This window comes from Paroedura picta, chromosome 3, assembly GCF_049243985.1.
Source record: "Paroedura picta isolate Pp20150507F chromosome 3, Ppicta_v3.0, whole genome shotgun sequence".
Classification (NCBI taxonomy): Eukaryota; Metazoa; Chordata; class Lepidosauria; order Squamata; family Gekkonidae; genus Paroedura; species Paroedura picta.
The window spans coordinates 132,793,316-132,816,877 of NC_135371.1; the positions used below are offsets into that span (position 1 = coordinate 132,793,316).

At 43.6% G+C, this 23,562-nt stretch overlaps 1 protein-coding gene across 1 annotated transcript in view; it reads left to right on the top strand.

The window, feature by feature from the left end:
* The first annotated feature begins 2,378 nt into the window (after positions 1–2,378).
* MYCBPAP (MYCBP associated protein) overlaps positions 2,379–23,562 on the top strand; it is a 31,505-nt gene continuing 10,321 nt past the window's right edge. The window contains exons 1-12 of the mRNA XM_077327933.1: positions 2,379–2,533; positions 9,358–9,485; positions 9,756–9,912; positions 10,740–10,846; positions 12,528–12,708; positions 12,997–13,112; positions 15,449–15,599; positions 15,915–16,030; positions 16,208–16,320; positions 17,389–17,494; positions 18,371–18,560; positions 21,562–21,749. Of these exons, the coding sequence (XP_077184048.1) occupies positions 2,482–2,533; positions 9,358–9,485; positions 9,756–9,912; positions 10,740–10,846; positions 12,528–12,708; positions 12,997–13,112; positions 15,449–15,599; positions 15,915–16,030; positions 16,208–16,320; positions 17,389–17,494; positions 18,371–18,560; positions 21,562–21,749 (1,605 nt within the window). The 5' untranslated portion in view covers positions 2,379–2,481. The remainder of the gene's footprint in view (positions 2,534–9,357; positions 9,486–9,755; positions 9,913–10,739; positions 10,847–12,527; positions 12,709–12,996; positions 13,113–15,448; positions 15,600–15,914; positions 16,031–16,207; positions 16,321–17,388; positions 17,495–18,370; positions 18,561–21,561; positions 21,750–23,562) is intronic.

Below are 23,562 nucleotides of genomic sequence, written 5' to 3' on the forward strand. Positions count from 1 at the left end.
AAAAGCACACTCAGACCATACAGCTAAATAAGATCTGGGAGTAGACCCAAATTTCAATTACAAAAATATTATATACCAACTTTGCACCTTTTGGTGAAATTGAGAGGTTGAAGATGCCAGTCATAAATATTGATTGAATTGCATTGATTCACTGGAATGTAATTCTACATAACAGCCTAACCCAGACTCCATAAATCACAAATTCCACCAAAGCCAACAGGGTTTAGGTAAGCCACAAGTAAGTTGTTCCATTAATTTTAAAGGGGCAAATGCAACTGACAGCTCATCTTTATATTTAACTGTTGTCTCACAAAAATTGCCACCCTGCTGGGCAGGACTATCATGGTCTTCTGATGCAATAGCTGTTTTTGTTTGTGGTTTGAAAGGCATAGTGAGGATGAGGATGGCACGTGAACCCTCCACTGGCAAATGCTTCACAGAGCAAAAGAATGTGCATGCAAGCTATTTTCATTCCAATAAAATATACAAAACAATGCAGGCAAGCAAATATCACCCCCTAGGCAGTTATGCCTCAAGTCTGAGTGAGATTAAGCACATGGCAGCCCATGCAGAATCATTGACTCCTCCTACCTTTGAACTAATTGCATAACAATAATGCAAGTACAAAAGCACATGTGCAAAATTTACCATAATCTACATTTGTAGCCTCACAGCCCAATCCTATATACACATTTAAGCTGCCCCAGTCCCACTGACTTCATTCATTTACTTACCATCCATTAAATGTGCACTGCTTGCAACTTTAAGAACGCAACTATTTTTATGGGAGGTTTAAAGAAACTGCTAGTGGTCTCCCTGCCCACTCCCACCCCCACCAGCACTCATTTCAAAAGGAATTCCATCTAAACATCCAAAAGAAGTTCCTGACAGAGTGGTTTCTCAGTGGAACAGGCTACCTGCATCTTTGGAAATTTTTAAACAGAGGCTGGATAGCCATCTGACAGAGAGGTTAATTCTGTGAAGGCTTAAGAGGGTGGCAGGATATGGTTGTGAGTGCTCTGCATAGTGCAGGGGGTTGGACTAGATGAGCCAAGAAGTCCCTTCCAACTCTATTATTCTATCTCAGGCTCATTCACTTGCACATTGTCTAACATTGTATATGCCATTAAATGCCAACAATGCTTTTTTGTTCTCTAAATAGAGCAAACAGGTCAAGCCCTACGCTAAAGAATAAATGGACACAAATCTGACCTTAAGAATCACAAGACTGAAAAACCTGTAGAACATTGCAGTCTTCCAGGACATTCAATGGGTGACCTCAAAGTAGCTGTTTTATTGCAAAGGAACTGCAGGATTAGACTGGAAAGGGAAATTGCTGAGTTGCAAATTATTACAACAAGTTAGAACAATGGAACTTGGGGACATTGGTTTCTTATCTCACTACATATTGTAACCTCACAGCCTTACATCAGTATTTTCACCAAGGGGTATACATCCCCTTTAATTTTTTTTGTATTTAATTAGAGTAGTGATTGTAATGTAATGAATCATAGAATGCAATGTAATTTGGCATGGTAGACTGGAATTTATTTCTCTGGTTTGTATTTCACCCCACCTCAAAGAAAAGGATGCTGTAAAATGACCTCCACGTTTGAGGATACACTATAACGGCAGGCAGTTAATTACTCTCCACAACTGATCTGCGCATCTATCTCAGATTTTAATATATTTTTTCCTTCACTATGTTTCTCCCTCTTATTAAACCCAAGCAAATGGTGACCACATAAACCAAGCTCCTTAAGCCAGTGTGGTCCTTGGATATGTTACAAACCATTTATTATGCTTATGCTCATTTGCTGCTCATACCTGAACCTATGGACTGGGAGCTCTCATTTCACTATATCTAAGGAAGCATGTGTGCACGCAAAAGCTTCTACCTTGTACAAAACTTCGTTGGTCTTAAAGGTGCCCCTGGACTCAAACTCTGTTCTGCCGCTTCAGAGCAACACGGCGACCCAACTGAGCCTGCGTCAAGAAACAGTTGGTCAAACCCCAGCTATTCTAGAACAATGATACAGAGTTACATGAAGTCCAACTACTACACCAACGCGTGTGTTAAGCATGTCCTAAAAAGTTAATGGCCGTGTCCAGGTCTTGCATGCCGAGGGCCGCCGCTTCTTGAACTGAGTCAATCCGTCGCACGGGGCTCTTCCTCTCTCCCAGCGGCCTTCAGCTTCTCCTCCATCGCCTCCCGTCTCCTCAGAAAGCGCGTGCCCATCAGCTCACGCTTGTGGAAGTAATTTGCGCATGCGTCCAGGCTTCCCGGTCCTATGGGCTTGTGGTGCTTGAGAGAGCACGCTGTGTGGGCGTGACTTATACCCTTCAAGCTGATTGGTTCTCGAGTCACCGCGGGAGGCCCGCCGGGCGGGGCTAAAGAGAAAGAAGTGTCGCCATGGAGACGAGTACGCCGGCGCTCCGCTCCCGGCCGGCGCTGCGGGGTCCCGTCCCCCTTCGTGGATCATGATGAACAAGGCGGGGAAGAAGGACACCCGCAATAGTAAAACGCCCCCCGGTAGGAAGGGAAGGGAAGGGAAGCTGTCGGACCTGCCTGGCCATAGGGGGGGGGGCTCCGTGGACCCGACGGGGCCGGGCTGGGCTGGGCTTCCGAAAGGAGAATTTGTAGCTCCTCCCTTGGAAGTGACGCCCCGTCCAGGCTCCGCCGTGGGAAGAACCTCTGCCCGGTCGCTCTGGTGGACGGAGCCCTCTCGTGGGAAAGGGGGCGGGCGCCCAGTCCCGGCTCCTATTCAGCGCTCTGGGCAGGCTGTGGAGGAGGGGGCAAGGCGGCGGGCACCACTGCACACCCCGCGCGCGGAAGGAAGAGGGAGGCTGGGCGCAGGAGGGCTGTGCCGCAGAGGCTGTGCGAACCCCAGAGGGAGGCCAGTCATGGTTGCGCTGCGTGTTAACCTCCGGCACAGGTGCGGGTGCTGCTCGGAGGACCCTCGACCCCAAGGGGCCTCAAAAGAAATGGGCAAAGGGGTGGCAGGTTACAGTAGATGAGCAATTGGGATGTGAGTGTCCGGCATAGTGCAGGGGGTTGGACTAGATGACCCATGAGGTCCCTTCCAATTCTATGATTCTATGATTCCTATATTCTGTGAAGGCGCCTCACTTGGCCGCCAATTCAGGGCGACAAGAGGAAGTGTTATTCACACGGTGCAATTCTAGTTAGAGAATCTGCTTCCAGGAGATGTAGGAGATAAATTCATTGATTAATCAATTGATTAATTCAATTTATATACCACCCCCCAGGGAGAACCATGGACACTGCCCTGATCTTTTGGGGGGAAGGGTGGGATAAATATTCCCAGAGGGGCAGTGAGCTCTTTAAAATTAAAATCCATAGTGTGTGGAGGTACATCAAGGGCTATTAACTCAGGTGCCTAAAGAGATTATGGGAAGTAAATGCTGGGGCCATACAATTGTTAACTTCACGTGGCATTTGTGGGTACCCCATAAGCATCTGACAAGCTACTGTTTCAAATAGGATGTTGACTTAGATGGGCCCGTGGTCTGAACCAGCAAAGCTTTTTGTAACAGTCATCTGTATTGTTCACAGGGGCAGCACTCAAGAACATGACAAAAGTCAGTGCCTGCCAGGGCCAAACTAGATGTGGTGGTGCCCTTGTGACCACCACTGTCATCATTTGGAAATGATTGTGCTGGTCAGAGGGGTTCGTCTCCCCCCTGAGGCTTTGTCCACTGTCCAAATGGTCGCACACACCGCAGCTGTCTCAGTACTTGAAAAGGCACACATGGAACGAACACCATGCTACATGCGCAACCAGGGCTAGGGCCTTGCAGCATTTTAAAGTCACTTTAAAATGGTGATAGGGCCCTCATGGCAGCCTCAAGGATGTCATTGCATCCAGTCTGGCACTCTGTGTCAATTTTAAGGGGGGTCAGATGTCCACCCCCCACCCCCCCATTCATCTAGCCTCTGCAATCCACAGTGTCTGGAAACGTCTCCTCTCTCATGAGTTGCCACCCACCTATCCCACAAATAGGCTTGATAGTAGTAGGATGAATGTGCTGTGTGCAACCTTCTCCACAGGATTCATGCTTTCAGAAGTACAAGGGGAATAACTTCAAATGAGTAGCCGTGTTGGTCTGAAGTAGCACCTTTAAGACCAACAACGATTTATTCAAGGCATGAGCTTTCGAGTGCAAGCACCCTTCATCACTCAAAAGCTCATGCCTTGAATAAATCTTTGTTGGTCTTAAAGATGAGGGGAATAGCTGTTAGCCAATTTATATACATTTTCGGAACTTCTGTCTTTGAGAGAGCATGCTAAACCGGTGCTATAGTAAATTGCTGTCCAAATGTGACTGAGGAGAGAATATGGTACTGAGGTTGTCTCATGTACTTGTAGCTTGGTGCAGTAGTGTCATGTACCTATAGTTGTTGTAGTGGTTAGGAGTGCAGATTTCTCATCTGCTGAGCTGGGGTTTATTCCCTGCCTCCTCCACATACAGCCAGACCTTGGGTTCGTCATAGTACTGACAGAGCTGTTTTCCTGGAGCAGTTCTGTCAGAGCTCTCTTAGCCCCATCTGCCTCACAGGGTGTCTGTTGCTTGGAGAGGAAGGGAAGGTGATTGTAAGCCACTTTGAGACTCCTTCAAGTAATGAAAAGCAGGGCATAAAAACGACTCTTCTTGTTTGTGGCTCAGCAGTAACATTGTCTTATTGGGTGGGTTGAGGAAAGAAGACTGGGTCATAGAATTGCTTGGTTTGTAAAGCAAGCATAGGAAACTTTAAAACAGACAATGGCTTCCTAGCTACAAAACTGATCATTCCCCCAGTTTGGTGTAGTGGTTAGGAGTGCGGACTTCTAATCTGCCATGCCAGGTTCGATTCTGCGCTCCCCCACATGCAACCAGCTGGGTGACCTTGGGCTCGCCACGGCACTGATAAAACTGTTCTGACCGGGCAGCGATATCAGGGCTCTCTCAGCCTCACCCACCTCACAGGGTGTCTGCTGTGGGGAGAGGAATGGGAAGGCGATTGTAAGCCGCTTTGAGCCTCCTTCGGGTAGGGAAAAGCGGCATATAAGAACCAACTCTTCTTCTTCTTCTTCTTCTTCTTCTTCTACTACTACTTCTACTTCTACTCATACTTCTTCCATTAAACTAGGATTTATAATGGAGGCTGAAGGTTGGGAGAGTGGCCATAGTGTGAGATTTCCATCTTCTCCAGATTGTATAGAATCTGTAAACCGCTCTACAGTTATTAATAAAAGGCTAAGAGCAAGTTGGGAGGAGTTAGAGCGGGCCCTGTCCGGGATAAAACTCGGAGGGGCAAATCAGGAGCCGTGAAGCTCCCCACTTCCCTGTCACTATCTCCATTTCTTCCCCATCTATTTGCCAGGAACTGAGAGGGCCGGATGCCATGATCTTTTTTTTCTTTATGTTGAGTTTCAAGCCAACTTTTGCACTCTCCTCCTTCACCCGCATCAACAGGCTCTTTAGTTCCTCTTCACTTTCTGCCATTAGAGTGGTATCATCTGCATATCCGAGGTTGTTGATATTTCTCCCTGCAATCTTGATCCCAATTTGTGACTCCTCTAATCCCGCCTTTCTCATGATGTGCTCTGCATACAAGTTAAATAGGCAAGGCGACAGTATACAGCCTTCCCGAACTCCTTTCTCAATTTTGAACCAATCAATGATTCCATGCTCGGTTCTCACTGTTGCTTCTTGACCTGCATATAGGTTTCTCAAGAGATGAATAAGATGCTCTGGTATTCCCATCTCTTTAAGAACTTGCCACAATTTGTTGTGCTCCACACAATCAAAGGCTTTAGCATAGTCAATGAAGCAGAAGTAGATGTTCTTCTGGAACTCTGATGGATAAATTGAAGGACTGCAATCTGGATTTTCAGATAGTTAGGTGGATAGGGAATTGGTTAGTGAACCACACTCAAAGAGTTGTTGTCAATGGTGATTCATCAGACTGGAGAGAGGTGAGTAGCGGGATACCTCAGGGCTCGGTGCTTGGCCTGGTACTTTTTAATATATTTATTAATGATCTAGGTGTGGGGGTGGAAGGACTACTCATCAAGTTTGCAGATGACACCAAATTGGGAGGACTGGCAAATACACCGGAAGATAGAGACAGAATTCAACGAGATCTGAACACAATGAAAAAATGGGCTAATGAGAACAAGATGCAATTTAATAAAGATAAGTGTAAAGTTCTGCATCTGGGTCAGAAAAATGAAAAGCATGCCTACTGGATGGGGGATACGCTTCTAGGTAACACTGTGTGTGAACGAGACCTTGGGGTACTTGTGGATTGTAAACTAAACATGAGCAGGCAGTGTGATGCAGCGGTAAAAAGGTGAATGCCATTTTGGGCTGTATTAACAGGGGCATCACATCAAAATCACAAGATGTCATAGTCCCATTGTATACGGCACTGGTCAGACCACACCTGGAGTACTGTGTGCAGTTCTGGAGGCCTCACTTCAAGAAGGACGTAAATAAAATTGAAAGGGAACAGAGGAGAGCGACAAAGATGATCTGGGGCCAAGGGACCAAGCCCTATGAAGATAGGTTGAGGGACTTGGGAATGTTCAGCCTGGAGAAAAGGAGGTTGAGAGGGGACATGATAGCCCTCTTTAAGTATTTGAAAGGTTGTCATTTGGAGGAGGGCAGGATGCTGTTTCTGTTGGCTACAGAGGAGAGGACATGCAGTAATGGGTTTAAACTATAAGTACAACGATATAGGCTAGATATCAGGGGGGGAAATTCACAGTCAGAGTAGTTCAGCAGTGGAATAGGCTGCCTAAGGAGGTGGTGAGCTCCCCCTCACTGGCAGTCTTCAAGCAAAGGTTGGATACACACTTTTCTTGGATGCTTAGGGCTGATCCTGCGTTGAGCAGCGGGTTGGACTAGATGGCCTGTATGGCCCCTTCCAACTCTATGATTCTATGATTCTAACTACCTAGCTTTCTCCATAATCCAGTGTATGTTGGCAATTTGATCTCTTGTTTCTCTGTCTCTTCGAAATCCTGCCTGTACTTCTGGAAGTTCTCGGTCCACATATTGCTGGAGCCTAGCTTGTAGGAGCATAACTTTTGAGCATAACTTTGCTAGCATGAGAAATGAGTGTAATGGTGCAGTAGTTTGAACGTTCTTTGGCATTGCCCTTCTTTGGGATTGGAATGTAAACTGACCTTTTCCAATCCTGTGGCCATTGTTGAGTTTTCCAAATTTGCTGGCATATTGAGTATAGCACTTTTACTGCATCGTCTTTAAAGATTTTGATTATTTTATTTTAGCGATATCTAACATGCCACTTCTGCTAATAAAATAGTAAGAAGTCAAAAATCGAAATCAAAATGGCACAAATGTAATAAAGTCTTTTTTCTTATTAAATGAATATATATCTAATTTTCCACTGATCAGTATCCATAATTCCAGATATGGGCAATCAGAACGGGGTCCCAGGTGTGCTTAGCCCGTTTTCAGTGTCTTCTTCAGTAATTGCCAGTCAATAACTGAACAAAATATCACAGTTATCACATTTCTCCATGAATATGAACTGTAATACCTATCACTAGGCAATACCTATCACTAGACTAATACCTATCACTAGGCAAGAGCTCTGTTTTTCACTGGGGCCGTTTCTCCTCGTATACCCCAATAAAATAGTATGCAGTGCATTTTATGGCACATTGGAATGAAAAAATAAAGAAGGAAGTTAAGCAGCATAAAGGGATAAATGCTGCAATAAATCCAAAGTAATAGAAATAATAAAATAAAGAACATCAAAATCAGCAAAATAAAATTAGAGGTGAAACCAACAAATCCACAGACTTTTAAAGAAGAGTTTTCATGACCTTAAGGAATCTCAAACCATCTTACAATCACCTTCCCTTTCTCTCCCTACAACAGAAACCCTGTGAGGTAGGTGGGGCTGAGAGAGTTCCGAGAGAATTGTAACTGACCCAATGTCACTTAGCAGGCTTCATGTGGAAGAGTAGGGAATCAAACCTGGTTCTCCAAATTAAAGGCCGCTGCTCTTAATCACTACACCAATATGGCTTTCACATCAACAGGCCATAGTTGAACTTTACTTACTTTATTTATTTGATCAATTTCTGTATCACCCTTCTTGGTGGTACAGTGATGTCAGGGCAGTGAAGAACAAGCATTCATTGTGTACAATAAAATGGTTCAGCATTAAAATCCGTAAACTTTAAAATCATAATTGAAAATATTAAGAATTATCTGCATCAGCAATACGTTCTGGGGTGAAATTGGTTGATGAAGGTGTCAAAGGCAGGAGGGGTAGGTAAGAAGGGATGGGAGGGAGGCCTGGTGGTTTTTGGAGGTGTAATTTCCTGACTGGCTTCAACCACAAGGCCAGCAGAAGAGCTCCATCTTGCAGGCCCTCTGGAACTCAGTAAGTTTGGCCAAGGCACTGATGTTCCCAGGGAACTCATTCCACCAGGCAGGAGCCATAGCCAAGAAGGCACTGACTCTGGTTGAGGCCAGATGTACTTCTTTAGGGCCAGGTATCATTAGCTGTTTGGTGTTACTGGATCACAGTACTCTCTGGGGTTCATGTTCAGCTTGTTTTCATATTTTGCTGCCCAGAAGTCTCCCAAAAATATAGTCACAGGTCTGTGGAAGATTAAGTGAGAAGGAGCCAGATGGCTTTTTGTGTAGGGAAATCCCAAGTAAGTTGGTGGTGACTCCTAAGAAAGCTCTGTCTTGTGTGCTTGCTAGTAGCTTTTATAGAGGAAGGCAGCAACAACTGATAATCAAGGATGAGCACGCCCTCACGGGGTACCTCAAATGTTATGGTCCCTAAGCATTTGGGGTTTCAAGATCAATACCAGCCATTTGAAATGGGCTGAGGAACAACTTTAATTATTGAAAACATTTCTGTGCTGCCTTTTCACCTAATTCATGATCTCCAAGGTGGCAAACATAAAAAAGCATTTAACATACACACACATAAATAAAGGCTAATATATTTGTATCCAATAATAAACAGATTAATCTGTAAAAACAGACAAAAGGAATTGGGCTAATAAGAGTTAGTGAGGGAATGTCAAACCGCCTCCACCCCCAAATCTTCACTTGCTGATGGTAGACTCTACTACAGGGAGACCGATGAATCTTCCTGGGAAGAATATTCCAGGTTTTTGGTCCCATGAGTAAGAAGTCCTTTTCTTAGGTTGCCACATTGGCAGCTTGGACCAGGGATATAAAACTGAAGAAATGCAGTCTTCCTGATGGGTCCTAACTAACTTCCTTGCTGTTTCAAAAAAAGAAAAAAGATATTCCACAGAAAATCTAGTTTTTTATTCAGTGCTTTTTTTTCAGATAGGAGAAGAACAAAAATTTTTGAGCAGCCTTCCTCTCCAGTCCCAGAAGAGCCAGAGCCAGTGAGCTGTGTCCTGCAAGGAGATGAAATCCAAGCTCTGGCAATCAGGTTGGAGGACCTTAAAAAAGTGGGTATACAGCACTGACTTCCTTTCCCATCACCAAGTTACCTTCTTTCCTGGAATATTTCCCCCCATATAAGACCTTCTTTTGTTACTTGCATGTATGAAATGGGTGTCATAGATCATTCTTTTTTACTTCAGGCAACTAATTTACAAGGGATTGAAGGTAGAAAGTTTCATTTAACTATGTTACTTCTTTAACTGTTGTTACCCATAGGATAATGAGAATACTGAAAGTAGAGCCATTCTCAATGTGACTTAATTCTGTTTTGGTAGCTCCATCCTGAACGCCCTCCTGAAGAAGAGAAACCTTCCGTAATCAAGAAGTTCCTTGTTCGTAAATCCAAGCCACAAACAACAAGGAAGAAAAAACATTTCCTGGTTGCTTATCCAGCTGTTCCAGATGAAACTAAGAAAACACTGAATTATTCGGGTACAGTTATCGCCAGCTTATACTGTTCATAATACAGTCTGGGGATCTCAGAATGATCTATACTCTAGATCACTGGTCCCCAACCCCCGGTCCGGGGACCGGTACCGGTTCGTGGATCAGTCGGTACCAGGCCGCAGCTCCTCCTTGTCCTCCTCCCTGACTGCTGCCTCGGGGACTGCCCTGCCACTTTGCCACCGGCTCACCTTTGGTGCTCTCCAATGGCCGTGCCATGGCTGGGGCTCCCCCGCTGCTGGCAGTGGGCGGCGGTAAGTCAGGGGGGCCAGTGAGAAAGCAAGTGGAGCAGGGGCTCAGGTGGCGATGTCCCTCAGTTTGGTGTAGTGGTTAGGAGTGCGGACTTCTAATCTGGCATGCCGGGTTCGATTCTGTGCTCCCCCACATGCAACCAGCTGGGTTACCTTGGGCTCGCCACGGCACTGATAAAACTGTTCTGACCGGGCAGTGATATTAGGGCTCTCTCAGCCTCACCCACCCCACAGGGTGTCTGTTGTGGGTAGAGGAATAGGAAGGCGACTGTAAGCCGCTTTGAGCCTCCTTCGTGTAGGGAAAAGCGGCATATAAGAACCAACTCTTCTTCTTCTTCTTCTTCTTCTTCTTCTTCTTCTTCTTCTTCTTCTTCTTCTTCTTCTTCTTCTTCTTCTTCTTCTTCTTCTTCTTCAGCAAAAGACTAGCCCCCCCCTCCAGGCCTCAGTAAAATTGTCAAGCGTTGACCGGTCCCCGGTGACAAAAAGGTTGGGGACCACTGTTCTAGATGTTCTTTGAAAGGATTCTATGACTTTTCGGACATACTGTCGTATGTTTTACTGCAGGTATAGAAGGACCAATAGTTGATAACTATGGACACATCCTGTCCCACAGCATCTTGGGAACCCTCCAGGAATTCAAGAAAGAAGCCTTAGCAAGAGGACATTCTCATGTTGGTTTCAATTGCGGTATATTGTTATTTCAGAGGCAAAGTTAGTGGAACTAGTTTAAATAAATAATATTAGCACTATATAAGATTATCTAGTCTATATGGTGGTTACCCAACCCACTTATGGTGCCATGAAAATCCAGAAATTTCCATGCAGTCATGACAATTATAGTACAACTTAGCCTTTTGTTAGGGTGAATGCCTATAATAGTACTTCCCTGTGGCAAGTCCTTGCATTGTGTTTTTTGATTATATTTCTATCCCTCGTCACTTAACTACTTTCTGTGTTTGGTGATCATATGCCCTCTGAAGGCTGATATTTTAAAAGAAAAAATGTGCTGGATAATAAATTATTTTCTATATTGGTGGACATTTCTTCCTCTCTCCGATAAGAGAGTGTCCTGCACTCACACACAATACACAATACAAAACCTTTAATGGCATTCACAATATACCAATTGCTTCTGTAATACAAGTCTAAAAAATTGTGAGGAAAGTTACAGCAGGCAAGGGAGCAGCAAATACAAAAAGATGAAGCCAGTGACGTTTACTTCTTTATTCTGTGGGTCATTACTATAGATAAAAACTTGGCTACCCATTCAGTGGTCTCCGAGCAATTATCGATAAGCAGCAATTCAAGAGCCCTGCCATGTGAGACATTAGGGAAGGGTAGAAGTGGGGAGATCAAGTCAGAACATTTGTTGTTATACAACTCACATCGCAGAATGAGATGGCAAACTGAGTCTGGTTCTGTATGGCAATACCTGCAAATTCTTTCATTGTGGGGAATTCTACTATACCTGCCTTCAACCATTGCAGAAGGAAATACATTTAGTCTGGCTAACATAAACGCTCTGCGGTTTGAAGGTATTATAAGGTTGGAAAAATAGTGTGTCATAGTGTTTGGGGTATAGGATAGACCAAAAGCTCGTGGGGAGCACGGTCCCCCTGCACCAGCATAAATTATCTGGTGATCAATATCCTGGATTCTTATTTATTGTGTTACTAGTAATCAAGCCCGCTGTACATACAATACAGCGGGTGCTAGCAGGGCAGCACGCGGCCAGCGAGTCGGCAGGCCGCCATGTCCCGCGTGCCGGTGGCCTGACGCGTCGGAGGCGCTTTGCTCTTCCCGACGCGTCAGGCCGCCGGCAAGAGAGCTGTGCGCGGCTCACAATTGCTCACGAAGCGCCTGCCGATTGTCCCCGCCGATGGTCTGTCCGGAGGAAGGGGCCAATCGGCACCCTTCCTCATCCCGGACAGAGCCCGCCCTAACTCCTCCCCCCAAGCCCTTACGGCTTTATTTAGTCCGCGGCACCTGTGGTGCCGCGGGCAGGGTTAAGATTGTGGAAAGAAACTGTTGCCACATCACAGAAGTAACATCAGAAGGGGACACTCCTTTTATTTGAGGCACCACTGCAGAGTGCTTGAGGATGAGGAACAATTGTGACGTTTGTCAGATACCATAAGGGTGCTTTCGGAAAGTCAGAATCTTTTAATGAAGTGCTCATTGGACTCAAAGGAGAAAATTTCTGATTAGTGACAAAGCCTGGAGAAGAGCAAGTGTTCATAACACTTTCAGGGGCATACCATGCATCAAACAACAAGAGGCATAAAACCAGCTTTTTGTCTAGTCACCATCTTTGAAGTGAGATCTTAACGACACTTGGATATTCCCTTTCAGGTATCCGCAATGATTCCTGACTCACCACAGTCGACAAGCACGGTGCCCGTTTGGTGGCGGAACAGAGCGAAGCAGGAGGAAAAGGAGGAAGCCACCCCAGTCTCTTCATCCCAGCACATGGCCCTTCAGAACTGGCATCGGAACATGGCACTCAGGAAGAAACAGTACAAAGGGCTGTGCGGTGAATAAAAGTGGGCGGGGTCTGGGCAAGGGCAGGCCAAGCACAAAACCTTGTAGCAAGCATCTTCTGGACATTTCAAAATATACTTTTAAAGACTAATCGTTGAGACAACTGAGAGCACGCAGTTCGGTGCTCACAGTGTTTCCTCTGACTGGAGGGAAGATTTCAGGCAAGTGTGGAGGGTGGGACAGATGGCCTTTAAGACTGAGTGATGTATACACAAGATTGATTTTTTGGGGCAGTGGATATAGTTGTAATTGTCTTTTGCTTGTTTGACTTGTGTTTTAGAAAAACTACAAAAATCAGAAAGCAAGCTGCTGATGAACTTTTCAGAGAGTTACCGGCAGATCCAGGAGGAGAGGACTCTGATTGAGTGCTGTCTCCCTGCTCTTTACCCCGGCAAGGTAATACTGGCCCAGGGCCCTGATTCACTGTGTCTGTCTACCTAAGTAATTGTTGTCCCAGAGTAGTGTATAGCACCCTCCCATCCTCTATTTCATTCAGGGCTACATTTGGTGAGGCTTGTGGCAAATTCCATGTATGTAAGAATTCTGCACACTCAGCTGCCGCGCTGCCAAAAGAACCAGGATGATGAAATGGTTAGAGAGTCAGATTAGGATCTGGGAGACCCAGGTTCAGATCCCTACTTTGTGATGGAAGCTAGCTGGGTGACTTTGGGCCAGTCACACACTTGCACCCTCACTTACTACACAGAGTTCTTGTGTGGAGAAAATGGAGAAGCAAAGAAAGAGGTCAGCTGCTTTGGGTTCTCACTGGGGACAAAAGTGGGGTCTACGTAAGAATGAGAAATAAATAACAAGATTCTCATAATGCAGACTGGTCAGAAACTGGTCAGCCATAGTTGAGATGTACCAACAATTGCACTTGTACAAAAGTATACGTTGGCTTGGAATCCTCACCACTTGTGTGATTATACATGAGTCACAACGTGATGAAGGACACATATTTGAATAATTTCTAGTAAGCAGAAATGTACAACCAAAGTATATTCAGGAATTCTTGTCATTGCTAACAAATGCCAAGAGCAGCTGTGCTGTTGCCAATTAAGATCCAATCCAATTCCTTTAGTGCACCATGTTTGACAAGAGGATACTACAGAGGCACACATTTTAATATGGTAGTGTGACACTTACAGTTCACTTTAAATCAGGTTGCTGGTGGGGGGAGGTGGGAATAAGACAAAATAAATGTGTTTAAAGCTATTAAAATCCTGATTATTAATTTATTTAGAAGAAGAAGAGTTGGTTCTTATACGCCACTTTTATCTACCTGAAGGAGTCTCAAAGGAGTTTACATTCACCTTCCCTTTCCTCTCCCCACAACAGACACCCTGTGGGGTGGGTGAGGCTGAGAGAGCCCTGCTATTACTGCTTGGTCAGAACAGCTTTATCAGTGCTATGGCGAGCCCAAGGTCACCCAGCTGGCTGCATGTGGAGGAGTGCAGAATTGAACCCGGCATGCCAGATTAGAAGTCTGCTCTCCTAACCACTACACCAAACTGGTTCTCAGTTTATTTGCCTGGGCAGAGCAGATTTGCAAAAATAGGAGGTATATGTTTGTTTTTAAAGACAACTAGCAGTTTCTTATTCATCCTGATGGGAAATCCATTGGAGTAAAGGATGCTGAATGTGCTTCATGGAACTTCCAGGCTCTGAACAACTTTATAGAGTGGGGTGTTTCTTTCAAGTAATTATCTCTTAAAACTTCCTTATCTGCAAAACAGGGAGACTGCACTGGGGAGAGATTGTGTGTGTGTGAAATGTTGTCAAATTGCAGGCGACTTATGATAATCCCAGAAAGGAGCTTTCAAGTCGAGTGAAAAGCAGAGGTGGTTTGCCACTGCCTTCCTGGGCAGATTCCTCCTTGGAGGTCTCCCTTTCAAGCACCAGCCCTGGTTATCATCATCTTTCAAGATCTGATGGGACCAGACTACGCCATGCTGCCCTCCCTCCCAGCAGCAATATTGCGCAATGATAATTGAGCTGCAGTGGGTGACCCAGCCTAAGTTGATAAATGGCACCCCTAGCCACCTCTGCCACTTTACACAGAGATATGGACAGAGACTAGAAAACACAGGCAGTGCTATGCCATCTGGAATGCTTCCTGTTCTCCTTGGACAGAGAGAGGGTGGCATTTATTCCTGTCCTTTATGAATTCAGTGACTGCCTTTCTTTTTGAAAATGTACTCAAGAACTACACATGAAACAGAGAAAAATGCAAAACAGGAGTTTGCCTGGCACCTTGGAGACTAACGATTCATTCCAGCATAGACTTGTCTGAATCCGAGTTTATTTCATCAGTAACTTGGAGTGTACATCCATTAAGCTATTACGTCTGTGTTAACAATATAAGGCCAGGGGTTGGGCTGGAGGAGGGGGAACTATTACAAAGAGGGGCTGGTTTTAAAATAAGGTCCAGTCGATTGTATATTTCCCCCAAGGTCTTAGCAAGGATGTTGGATTTCTCACTCACTGTAGCCGCTAATATCTTGTGTATCCGAACATTTGCTGGAGAGAATTTGTTCATCCTGCAGTTCCCTAGACTAGATTTTATGTTAATCCTACTTTGGCTGCTAACAACTGGGCATGGTCCTCATCTACTCTGAGTAATTCAAGTACTCTTTTGATTGGTTCTTGTTTTAAACTGTCCTCTATCTGCTGTGCCTTTTTATTGCTAGCATACATGCTTCTTCGACCTTCAGCTTTGATTTCTTTATTAGGGTCAGCATGCAGGGAATGAATTTTGGAACCAGCCTGTGTGCATTGGAGATGAGCTCACAGGCCTGATGGTGACATTAGGCCAGAGTGAACGTGGCTTCCCAGAACCAGTGACTCATGTTGGGAGACCACACAGCATCTGGATGGAGATGGGTGAGGAATCCTAAGCATGACATTCTGTAAAAAGGTAGGAGGAAGTTGCACAAGTGAAAGTGCTCCCTACTAGAGGTTTGTATAATCAGAATCCATTTGGGCGGTGACAAAACATCAATATACCGTATTGTTCTCTGTTGGGGATAAAATTAACAAATAGAAAGGTTTTTTTAAAGTAAATATGGAAGTTCCTTATATATCAGCTAGATGTCTAAGAAGTTTCCTATCTACCAGCTAGATGTAGCCACCAGCAGGTTACACTTTCAAAGGAGGCACACAGGCATTGATGGAATTCACATTTGATTATTCCCACAGGTACCAGACCTCCAAAGTACCTCCCTTTTCATTGCAGCTGGGATAGGAGCCTCTTTCTAATGCATCGGCGAAAGGAGTTAAAAGAGATCTTAGAAAAAATGGATTTTTATCGCCCGGTATGATGATATTCTAATCCTTGCAAAGACTAGTAAAACGAATATATAATTTAATTCATAGCTCCCATACTGCATCATAAGAGCCTGTAAGATAAATTATATTGAAGTATTCTTGTTTTCTTTTTGACAAGAAAAACTAACAGAACTACTTTCTTCCTGTTTTCCCACTCTGTCAAGGATCTGGATGGCCTAGAAGTCATAGGCAGAAATCAGCCTTTTGTCAATGTATCAGCACAAAGCTTTGCAGCCTCTGATGACATTAAAGAATCTGATGAACAAAGAGAAATCCAGTAAGTGATGTTCAGGGTGGTAGAATCTGGGCCAAACAAGGCATAAAGGAAGCACAGAGTTTCCAGCCCCATGTCTCCTTCACATTGTAAGTGGGAACTGGGGGCATTTCAGGAAAAGAGATAGACTGGGATATGTAACCTGCAACAAAGTCCCCGCCAGGCTCAAACTTAAAAAAATTCCCATTGATATTTTTGAAAATTGCTCAGCAGGTAGAGATGGGGGGAAGATAGGAACTACATATTTTCTGAGATAATATCTAGTTTGGTCCTCCAAGAATTGGAAATATGTATATTTACTCCAAAAAAGACAGCTTAAAAGTGTTTAAAGTGTTCTGCACAAACAAAATTCTATTATTGGACATTACTGTAATTTGTGTGTAAAGTGTAAAGTGACCCCTCTTTTTATGGAATACCTTGGGGAGTAGTCTTGCATTTGAGTAAATACTGTAAAAGCTTTGTGAACATACCTTCTTGACCTGCTTCACTTTGGGTAGGCCACTAGGTCATGGCTAACCTGGCTGAGCAAATAAAGCAAAATATTCTTTAGAACAGAAAAAGATAGCCAGTCTGCAAAGTTTGCTCTATTAATCTCTGCGTTATTTGCTTTCTGCATCGTCATATGGACATGTCATACTAAATTCAGCCTTTCCCTTCCTTTCTATACCCTGTAAGAGTTACACACACGACTTGTCAAAGGCTTTCCCAACTGGAGTCAACTGGCTGTTGTGGGTTTTCTGGGCTGTGTGGCCATGGTGTGGTAGGTGTAGTCCCTGACGTTTTGCCAGTCACTGTGGCTGGTATCTTCAGAGGCAGGACACACAAGATGGAAATCTCTCTTTGCCAAAGTGAAGCAGCCACTCTTTGCCCAGAGAGATTCCCATCTTGTTATGTCCTACCACTGAAAATGCCAGCCACAGTGACTGAAGAAACATCAGTTACCAAAACTACCAGATTGTGGCCACACAGCCCAGAAACCACACAGCAGCCATATATGTTCATTTGTCTTAATAATATCCCAATTTTTTAAAAAGTTGAAAAATAGTCAATCCTGATATTTGACTTTGTTAGGGATCCATTAGAGGCATATCCAGATGTATTTCTAGAACCAGTTTTGGGTCCATCTCTGATGTTCTGTGGACAGCCTTCTCGTTGGATCAACAACTTTTCTCATCAGGTAATTTGGAGTTTTTATGCATTAGATAACAATTCGTAATGACATGACAAAAAGGATCTCTCAGAGCATCAGGAGGTAGTTTCTTTGCTTTTGTGTACTTTGGAGTAAGAATGGACACAAACTGAAAAATTCCAGTTTGGTTTGGGATGTTCCCAGACTCTACCAAACCAAAAGCCCCTAAACAATGTATTCTGCGGCAAAAAAGGGGACATGAATTTCTCCACATTCCCTTGATGTGGGCCAACTGAAAGTGTAATTTGGGCCAGTCCTGGGACCGCCCCGGGAGGAGCCTGATTCCATGCGGAATGAGATTTAGAACCACACGCAAAGTACTGGTGCTTGGGGCCTAATTTGTCATGTGGAAGCGGTCCCAGTTTGGGCCAGTCCATTTTGCTTCTCCTCTTCCCACCCTGCTGTAAAGCTGAAATGACTCCATTTAAACCCTTTGTTTAATCCCTCTGTTTTACTCCCTCCCTTCCAAATGGAGGGAAGTGAAACAGACTGCTAAAATGGCTTGCAACATTCACAATGTTGTAAGGCTGAGATGGTTGCCACCCATTAAAACCCTGTTTCGTTTCCCCAACTTCCAAATGGAGAGAAGTGAAATGGACCACAGAAATTGCTGCCAGATCACCCTGCTCAGCTGCTAAGTTTAAAAGACTCAAACCTTGACCCAGCCACCCAGCCCATCCCTACTTTGGAGAACTCTGTAAATCAAGATTCTGATGCTTTATTGTCATTTCAGTTTAATATCTGAATGAAACTGGGGTACACCATTGAGTTTTGGTCTTAGCCTAGCCTAGGGGTCATAACAAGGCTAAACCTGATCATTGGGGGATCCCATCTCTCTCTCTTTTTTTTTTTTTGTTTCAATAGGGTGACATTGGCATTGCTGCTCGCGTCACCTTTGAAATTTTGGTTGGCGAAAAAGCTGAATCATGGCTTACAGTGAGCAACAATGGCACAGCAGCCATCTGGTATGATTGGCGGAGGAAGTCTCAGCCCTTTACCTTTCAGGAGAAGAAGGGGGCCACCATGCAATATTTTTACTTTAACACCAGATCTGGTAGGTGACTGTTTTTTAAAGGTATACATGATTTCATATAAATTACAAACAAGCACAGGAAGGATGCGGGACTGATTTGAAAATAATGGATTCATTACATATAAATTACAAACAAGCACAGGAAGGATGCGGGACTGATTTGAAAATAATGGATTCATTACAATCTGTCAGTTTGGTCATGGGTCATGCCCTCCCAATGGCCTTCAGATATTTTAGATAAGTCCTTTCACATAAGCTGTAAGAAAGGAAAACAGCTCTTTTTTTTAGTGTGTTCTGTTGTCAGGAGGTGGCAAAACAGTACTGATGACCAATGCAAAACGATTATCAATAGTGGAGACATTTTATGTGTTTTCTCCCAGCTGGTTAGATTTCTGACATTTTGTGCCTGAAGTGTTGTGTCAAAGTTCAAAATGTCTGGATGCACACTTGTAAAAAAACAGGTACTCGTTAAGCCCTGATAAAGTCCTGTGGCAGAAAGGAAGGTGGTAACTCACAAAACACTTGGTTCACGATGTGTTTGACGAAGAAACTAATAGCCTGCCCCCAAGATATGAAGAAATGTGGAGTATCCTGATGGATTGTTCTGTTGGGTCACTTGAGACATTATGGAATGACCAAGAGGTATTTAGCAGCACATTTAGTTCTTTGCTTGCTTTTTTATTTGTGTAAAGGATTTATATCTTGTGGACCTCTCAGCTCAAGGCTTACATAACTATGGGGAAAAAACCTCTTTCCCTCCTCACATTTATTAAAAGCCCTCCTGAATTGGAGAGATATGGTCAAGTTTTATAATATTTTTTTATTCAGATTGAAAAAAAATACAGCACAGACAAGAAATAAATGAAAATTATAAATTTTCAGATAGGAAGAAAAAAGTAGGGGGGGAAGCAAGGAAATAAAAGAGAGAAGTAAAGCAGCTTCTAATTTTATATATGACAATTATAAACCAAAATTGTTATTTGTTATCATTACGATAGCACATAAAATGTAAAAATGTTCAGTTTTCAAAACTTTCATATATTCCCCTTAATCTTCAAAACCATATGCCATTGTTTCAGAAAGCCCATAAAAGGTTTCCAGCTAGCTTGAAAGATTGCTATTGTCTTTTCTTTAATTAAAGCAGTAAGTTTGGCCATTTCTACCATCTTTATCAACTAAACTTCAGTTTTTGATGACCAGCCATCCACATTACCTCCAAAGATAGGGGTACTAGAGCAGGGTCTTTGCAGTCATCTTACCTGGTAGGCAGATTTGTATGGGCTCAAACAGTCTTTTGTACTTGGTCCCAGACTGTTTAGGACTTTAAAGCTAATAACCAGCACTTTGCATTGTGTCTAGAAGTGAATGGACAGCTGAGGTATTGAGCCAGCCAGCAGCCTTGCTCCTGCATTTTACACCAGTTAAAGCTTCCAACCAATTTTCAAAGGCCGGCCCATGTTGTGTGCATTAAAGACCAATATTGATGTAATCAGGGTATGGACAGCTCTAGCCAAATTGTACCTGTCAAGGAAAGACTGTAGCTGCTGCATCCACTGAAGTTGGGTAAACGGGATTTGGTAAACCGTTTAGGCAGATGTGGCTGTGGTTTTATCCTGCATGTAGTTTTTTTCTTGCTAAAGGACTGCTAAATTGTTTTTATGAGTCTGCAGCTTAAGTGTTGCTTTGTTAGCCATGTTGAGTTAAAGGAGAAGGAGAGATAGACATATTTAAAATAAATAAACACCATAGAAAACATCTGGGCTGCCACATATAGACACAGATCACATAGTACCCTGAATCTAGAAACCTGCCTCTTTAGTTGGAGTACAGCTCCTCAGACCAAGCTAGCAACATTATCAATCAACAATATTTATTGATGTTGCTCATCCACTCCATTACTAGCTTAACGAGTAAACTTAAAAGAAGAAATGGAGCTGCGTGCTATTTGCATACTTATGTCGCCTCACTCCAAATCCCCAAATAATCTCTTCCAGCAGTTTCAATTAGACAGGGGACAAGATGGATAGTTAGAAACCCGTTGCATAAATCTCACAGACCCAAGCAGGTGTCTCCACCCCCAATACCACTTGGTCCGTCAACTGGGATTGGAACCACTGGGACATGATGCCACCAATTCCCGTCTTGGAATACCAAGTAAGAAGGATGCTATGGAAGAAGGTATTAAAAGCTGCCAGGAAAATGAACAGGATCAAAGTCCCCTGTTTCTTTCCAAGTAAAGATCATCAGTCAGAAACAGTTTCAGTTCCAAAACAGGACCTGTAGTCAGACTGAAATAGGTCTGGTCACATCATACACCTGAGTATTTTAATCTCTCAAAAAGAGATATTTTCCAGTTACTAAATATCAGTTCAAATTATTCATGTCCAGAGATGGCTTCCTCAGGAGAGATGTCATGACCACCTCCTTCAAATGTCGGGACTGTTCCCTCTTCAATTGCATGGGGTAATCTCTAGTCATATGTAAAGGGCCAAGGGTCTACCAATGATGTGGCTGGTTGCATCACATGGCTGCCATCAATTTGTTCACATCCTTCAGTCACAACAACTGAAACTCATCCAACTATTTGAGACAAAACTAGACAAGGTTCTGGTAGCACTGTTTATGTTGGTCTGTTAAATTGATGCTACCTCCATTCTGGCAGGTCTTAGGTGATTTTATCTGTGAAATAGCTGGCAAAGGAGTTGTGATGAGCCAGAGTTATCTGAGTTAACACCATCAGGAGACAGATAAAGATTCCTGTCTGCCCACCTGAACTGTTTCAAGCAGCAAAAGGACTTTTTCATCTGTTCCCTAGTGATGGTTGTTGGAAGCTATGGCCATTCCTAGTTCTCTGCACATTTCTTTTTACATGTGGCTGCTTTGGGGACATTTTTATTGTTCCTAGAAACAAATGCTTAATTAATTCATAAAATGTAATGCTTGAAGTATTGCTCAAAGGGCTTATTCTGACTGGGGGAAAAGGATGTTTTCTTTCCCTGTACGTTTCTTCTGTTCCCCATAGGTGTTATCTTGCCTGGAGAAACCAGGAATTTTTCCTTCATCTTCAAATCATTGAATGCTGGAATCTTCAGTGAAACCTGGGAGTTTGGCACTCACCCTGTGTTACTAGGGGGAGCTGTGTTGCAAGTGACCCTATGGGGAATCGCTGTGTATGAAGATAAAAGTGCTGGGCTGAGAAATAAACTACAGGTAACTCAGCAACTGGGGAAAAGGCAGTGTGCTTTGTATTTTGGTGTTCGTTATGGGGTGGTACTAGGATCCGAGAAGATAGGCTGAGGTGAGATAACTTGCTCAGCAACATTCTTCTGAAAAAAATCACCTGTTTTCTGTCACATATACATTAAAAATAATTATATTGGGTGTTTCTGTAGAGGTAGTTGGAATATGGATTTTATAGCATTCATATAATCTACGAACACTCCTGAAGGGACAAAGGGAAGAAGAAGGCAAACAGTCTCCAACCTACGCCTTCCTATACTTACCAGGAGATCAGAACTATAATATCAGAAAATGTGATGCTCATCTCAATTAACCTCTTTGTAACCTCTTTCTTTGGGGCAGATCTGCACTCTTACCCTAAATTAACTTTAACAAGGTCTAATTTTGAGAATGTGTATATAATTCATGTTGTTCCCACAGAACTACATTCCATAAGTTTCTTGCCTACAGCTCTGTACCTGTGTTATTATTCTGAATTTGTTAGGGCCAATAAAATAACAGATCTGATTCCTTTTTGTAGTGGTGTAGTAGCTAAGTGGCGGACAATGATTTGGAGAACCAAATTTCTCATCCTCCACCTGCAGCAAGCTGGGTGACCCTGGGCCACTCACAGTTCTCTCACAGTTTTCTAGGCCTCACCTACCTCACAAGGTGCCTGTTGTGAAGAGTGGAAGGAAAGACAATTTTAAACCACTTTGAGACTCCTTAAGGTAGAGAAAAACACCTTAAGGTAGAGAAAAGCTGGGGGCCATTCCGCACAGCGTTAATGTTGCTGAAGTGTTACCATTGTGTAACACTATTTATTTTTCATTATTCACGACGTCATACATAATCTGCAAAATTCCTGCAACACTCCTGCAACACTCCCGCAAAAATCGCTCCCTAAAAAACCGCTAGACTCTTGAGAACAACCTGCAACACATCCGAAAAAGACATGTGCGTTCCCAGTATAGCGGTAGCAAGCATGTCCCTCCCTAAGCTCTTGCATCCGAGCTTCCGGTGTCGCAATCACCATTTCCCCCCCCCTTAAACCAGCAAAAGCAATGAATAAGCAATGCTTCTTTGGCAGAAATCCCTCCACAAGCAATTGTCTGTAAGGTTTCCAAGCACAATACAGCCCCCTGTTCGACACTGCCCAGAAATTGCACTGGGGGGGGGGGATTTTTTAAAAAACTTTAAGAGCGTGTAAACGATTAAGTGCCAGCTCCTATGCCAGCAAAAAAGGTCTTTCTGATACATCAAATGAACGAATATGCGTTGCTACTGGTGTTTTCGGGTTTTTAAAGGACAGGTTTTAAAGGGAAGCATGAACACAACAGTTTTGGCTGTTCTGTTTGATTGACAGCTAGGGGTGGGAGGAAGCGCGGAAAAATATCGCCTCCTTTGTTGCGATTTTGGTGAGACTGGAAACTTGTGCGTTACAAGAACAGTGCTAGTGAGAGAACCTTTTTTTCGATAGAAACAGCTGTGTGCGTTACTGAGATCTGCTGCTTTTGCTACCGGTGCTTTTCAATAGCGCTCAGATTTAGCAACATTGCCCGTTGTGCGGAATGGCCCTGGATATAGAAACCTCCTCCTTCTTTATCTTCTTTATAAGAATGTTGCTTGTTTGTTTGTTTATTGTTGTTGCTTTTTAATATCTGATGTGGTGATTTTGCATTGATTTTACTTTTATACTGTTTTACATATCTTATATGCCACTAAAGGGATTGATTGATTGATTGATTGATTGATTGATTGACTGACTGACTGACTGACTGACTGACTGACTGACTGACTACTT